This window comes from Nicotiana sylvestris, chromosome 8 (genome assembly GCF_000393655.2).
Source record: "Nicotiana sylvestris chromosome 8, ASM39365v2, whole genome shotgun sequence".
Lineage (NCBI taxonomy): Eukaryota > Viridiplantae > Streptophyta > Magnoliopsida > Solanales > Solanaceae > Nicotiana > Nicotiana sylvestris.
The window spans coordinates 22,172,344-22,175,883 of record NC_091064.1 but is presented as its reverse complement, the minus strand read 5'-3'; the positions used below and the strand labels follow the sequence as shown (position 1 = coordinate 22,175,883).

The following is a 3,540-nucleotide window of genomic DNA, read 5'->3' as shown; positions in this document are numbered from 1 at the left end:
AGAAAATAATATAAAATATGAGATGTGTCATGGCATTATCCTAATATATTCAACAATAAAGACAATAAAATTATGTAATATAAATATTGCTAATTAAAAAGCCATAATAAAAATAAACATAATCTAAAAGTACTAATAAGGGAGTATTAATTATATGGCTAAACGCTAAAGAAAAAATAAAAATAAGTTATGCATTTTTATCTAAATTATTGCAAAACAAAAAATAGATATTCAATACATTCCCGTTTATAGTATTGAATTGAATATCTTTTGTTAGCATTAGTATTTATTTGATTTTGGTTTGGGCTTTTGTTAGCATTATTTAGTTTATTAATGTTAATGGCTATAAAACTTATTGGAATATTCAAAAGTTTTAAGTCCAACCTTGAAATAATACCTTAAACGATAAAATTATGAAATTTCTTAAGAAATATTTATAAATTACATCACAATAAGTATATTTATATATTAAATATATCTAAAATTTCAATATATGTAATGTCGGGTTGGTTTGGTTTCGGTTTGACTTTCTTTAGTTAAAATCAAAATAAATCAATTATAGTCGGGTTTCTTTTTCCAACACCAAACTATTATCGAATTTTTTTTCTGGGTTTGATTCGGATTATCGGGTTGGTACGATTTGTCGGTTTCCTTTGTACACCCGTAGATGCAGCCAAGTTAAAACTTAATGGCCTTAAAAACTTTTACAAATTATGGATATCTATCGTTTCGTCCGTTTCTTTAACTGATAGATTTGGATGTAAGCCATTTATGTTAATGATATAATGAACAACAAAACAAAATCCGCAATTAAGAGCTCGTTTGGCTTAGCTGATTTAGAGTAGCAGATAAGCATTAGGTGCTGAAAAGTACTTTTAAGTGTTGAAACTGATTTAAAAATAAGCAGTTACGTGTTTGGATAAAAGTGCTGAAATTAATAATAATCAGCTGAAGAACTAGGTATACGAAGAGTTTTGTTTTAAAAATAAGTATTTTAGGGATAGAATAGTAAATATTTTGGTCAAACCTAAAGTGCTTATAAGCTGAAATTTGATAAGTTGGGGGAGACCAACCTATGACTTTTGGCTTATTTTTGGCTTATAAACACTTAACTTATAAGCACTTTTAATTTTGCCAAACGCATAAATAAGTCAAAAAATATTTATAAGCCAGTTTGACCAGCTTATAAGCTTAGCCAAATACCCTCGCTTTTGTTAAAAGCTTTAAATAATTCTTACTCTTTACTCCTTCCCCATTAATAAACATGATTACGCATACCTCTAATCTGATAAGCGTACTCCTTCCACTATATATACTGACTTTGAATGTATTTGGGTTAATATTTATAACTTTATCATTACTCATAGAATTTATGGAAATAGTTAGAAGCGCATGCACAAAAAAAGAAAAAACATCTCGTAATGTATTTAACTAAAAATAAGTTATATTATACCTGCATACACGATAACATTCATGTTATAAACAAATGCCAGAAGCTAGTATCTTCTATTAACTAAGCAATAAAACAAAAATATTAAACTAAGTCAAACTAAAGATGTAATAAGACAGATATATAATAAAGTTCTTCTTTTCTTTTTAACTCTTTTTCCCCTTCTCCTTCTTGTTGGTTACAAGGAATTGTCTTCTAATGGAAGAATGGATAGTGAAGGTTTAAATTGATGGATACATAAACATAAATGCATGGTAACAAGTAACAACTATTACTAACATTAACCATCTCCATGCACCCCTAGCCCCCCCCCCCCCGGTCAAAAAAAAAGTTTTAAATAATCAAAGAACAAAAAAGCAGCAACTTGGCACGTGACAAGCAGCCTCTGCCATTTGTGTATTACAAATCTAGGTCATTTCCACGAAATGTTGATCATCACTAATCAACTTTTCTGTAGAACTCTCTTTGTTTTTCTCCTCTTCCTTCATCTTCATATACATTCCATATAAATATGAAGAAAATCCCCATACACATAACAAAGTTGAAACTATTTTAGTGTCACTAAAATTATCCCCATAAACTAAAACCCCACCCAAAACATTAACGGCCATTAACGCCGTCATGCAAATTCCCCCTGTCAACGAACTTGTCAAGAACACCATTCCAGCCGTACCCATAAAACATAACTGCCACGTCACCACGTTAAATATCACCGTTAACCAGTAAGCTTTTGCACCCAAATCAAACACATTTGTACTCTCTTTTTTCATCTCCGAAAATCCACCGTCTATAGTCATTCCCGCCGTAGCCAAAACCGTAGCTGCTAATTCCATCACTATTTGCATTTCCACAACCATAGAATAACAATAAACTTTTTTATAAATTTTTTCCATTAATGGGAGATAAAGAGCGAATAATAATCCCGCACCAACTGTTGAAAAAAATCCTATTAAATACTTTGACTTTGTCAAACCTTTTGGTTTGTCATGGCTTGAACCTAAGGCTAATAAGACCGAACTAAGTGTTAACAAAATAACACAATTGAGGTTTGCGTATGTGATTTTTTGTTTGACGATAATAACGGATGTTATAAGAGTGAAAGCTAACTGTGAAGATAAAACAAGAGAATTTGTCGAAACGGGAAGATAAGAATTACCCCAAGAAAATAAAAGGTTGTTAAAACCTAATAAAAAACCAATGAGAATAGAGAGTGACAAAATTTTAGGAGTGAAACCAGTAAATGGTTTTCTCTCGGTGGATTTAAAAACATAAAAAGATAAATAAATAGGGAGAAGGAGAAAAGGAAAGCCAGCAGATTGAACCCAAGTAGAAACCCAACGACTAGCACCTTTGTGATTGAAGTAAAATTTTGAGAGTAGGGTTGATGAGATTGAACCAACAAAAAGACACAAGTAGTTAATTCCTAGAAGCAAAATGTAATGTTTTTTAGTGGTGGAAGTAGTGTTTGTTGTTTCTTGGTCATGCATTTGGACTCTACTACCACTTTTTTTGGTGGTGTTTTTTGTGTCTATGATCATTAGCTCTCTTGAATAATTTGCCTGATCTTGATCATGTTCTTTCTGTGAGTGTTGAGTTAAGAACTCCATTGAATGAAAAGAGCAAAGGAAAATAGGGTTGAAAAGAAAATTTGGATTTAGTATGGTGAATGGGTGGATGTTTATTGTAGAGAAAAGATGGTTTTGGTGAGTACTGGCTTAAGTATAAAAAGGTGGGACTCTAGTGAGGAATTATCCTAAAAGGGTAAAATTTTACCCTTTTAAAAAATTCTCCATTTTTGCTTAAAAGAGTTTTTGTTAATTCATTCAACAACAGATTACGACTTTTCAAAAAAAAAATAAAAAAATAGATACTACTTTATCATCTGCGGTGAATGTCCATAAATAGCTTTAAAATATGATTATTAGTAATCTAGAATTGATTAAATTACAGTTGATTTGTGGAAAAATAATTGAAAATAATTAAATTCTTTCTTGAAATTGTTTTCTAGTACAAAATCAATAAAAGGAAGGTACATGGTTGAGCATGAACAAAACCGTTCGGCTAATCATAAGGAGAGGAAGATAGGGTAC

The 3,540-nt window shown here is 30.8% G+C and overlaps 1 protein-coding gene across 1 annotated transcript; it reads right to left on the bottom strand.

Annotated features, from left to right (window-relative positions):
* Positions 1–1,786: 1,786 nt before the first annotated feature.
* On the bottom strand, positions 1,787–3,117 carry LOC104212381 (probable purine permease 4). Its single transcript, XM_009761611.2, has one exon. The coding sequence runs from the start codon at positions 3,055–3,057 to the stop codon at positions 1,858–1,860; it is 1,200 nt and encodes a 399-aa protein (XP_009759913.1). The 5' UTR covers positions 3,058–3,117; the 3' UTR covers positions 1,787–1,857.
* Between the last annotated feature and the right edge of the window lie 423 nt (positions 3,118–3,540).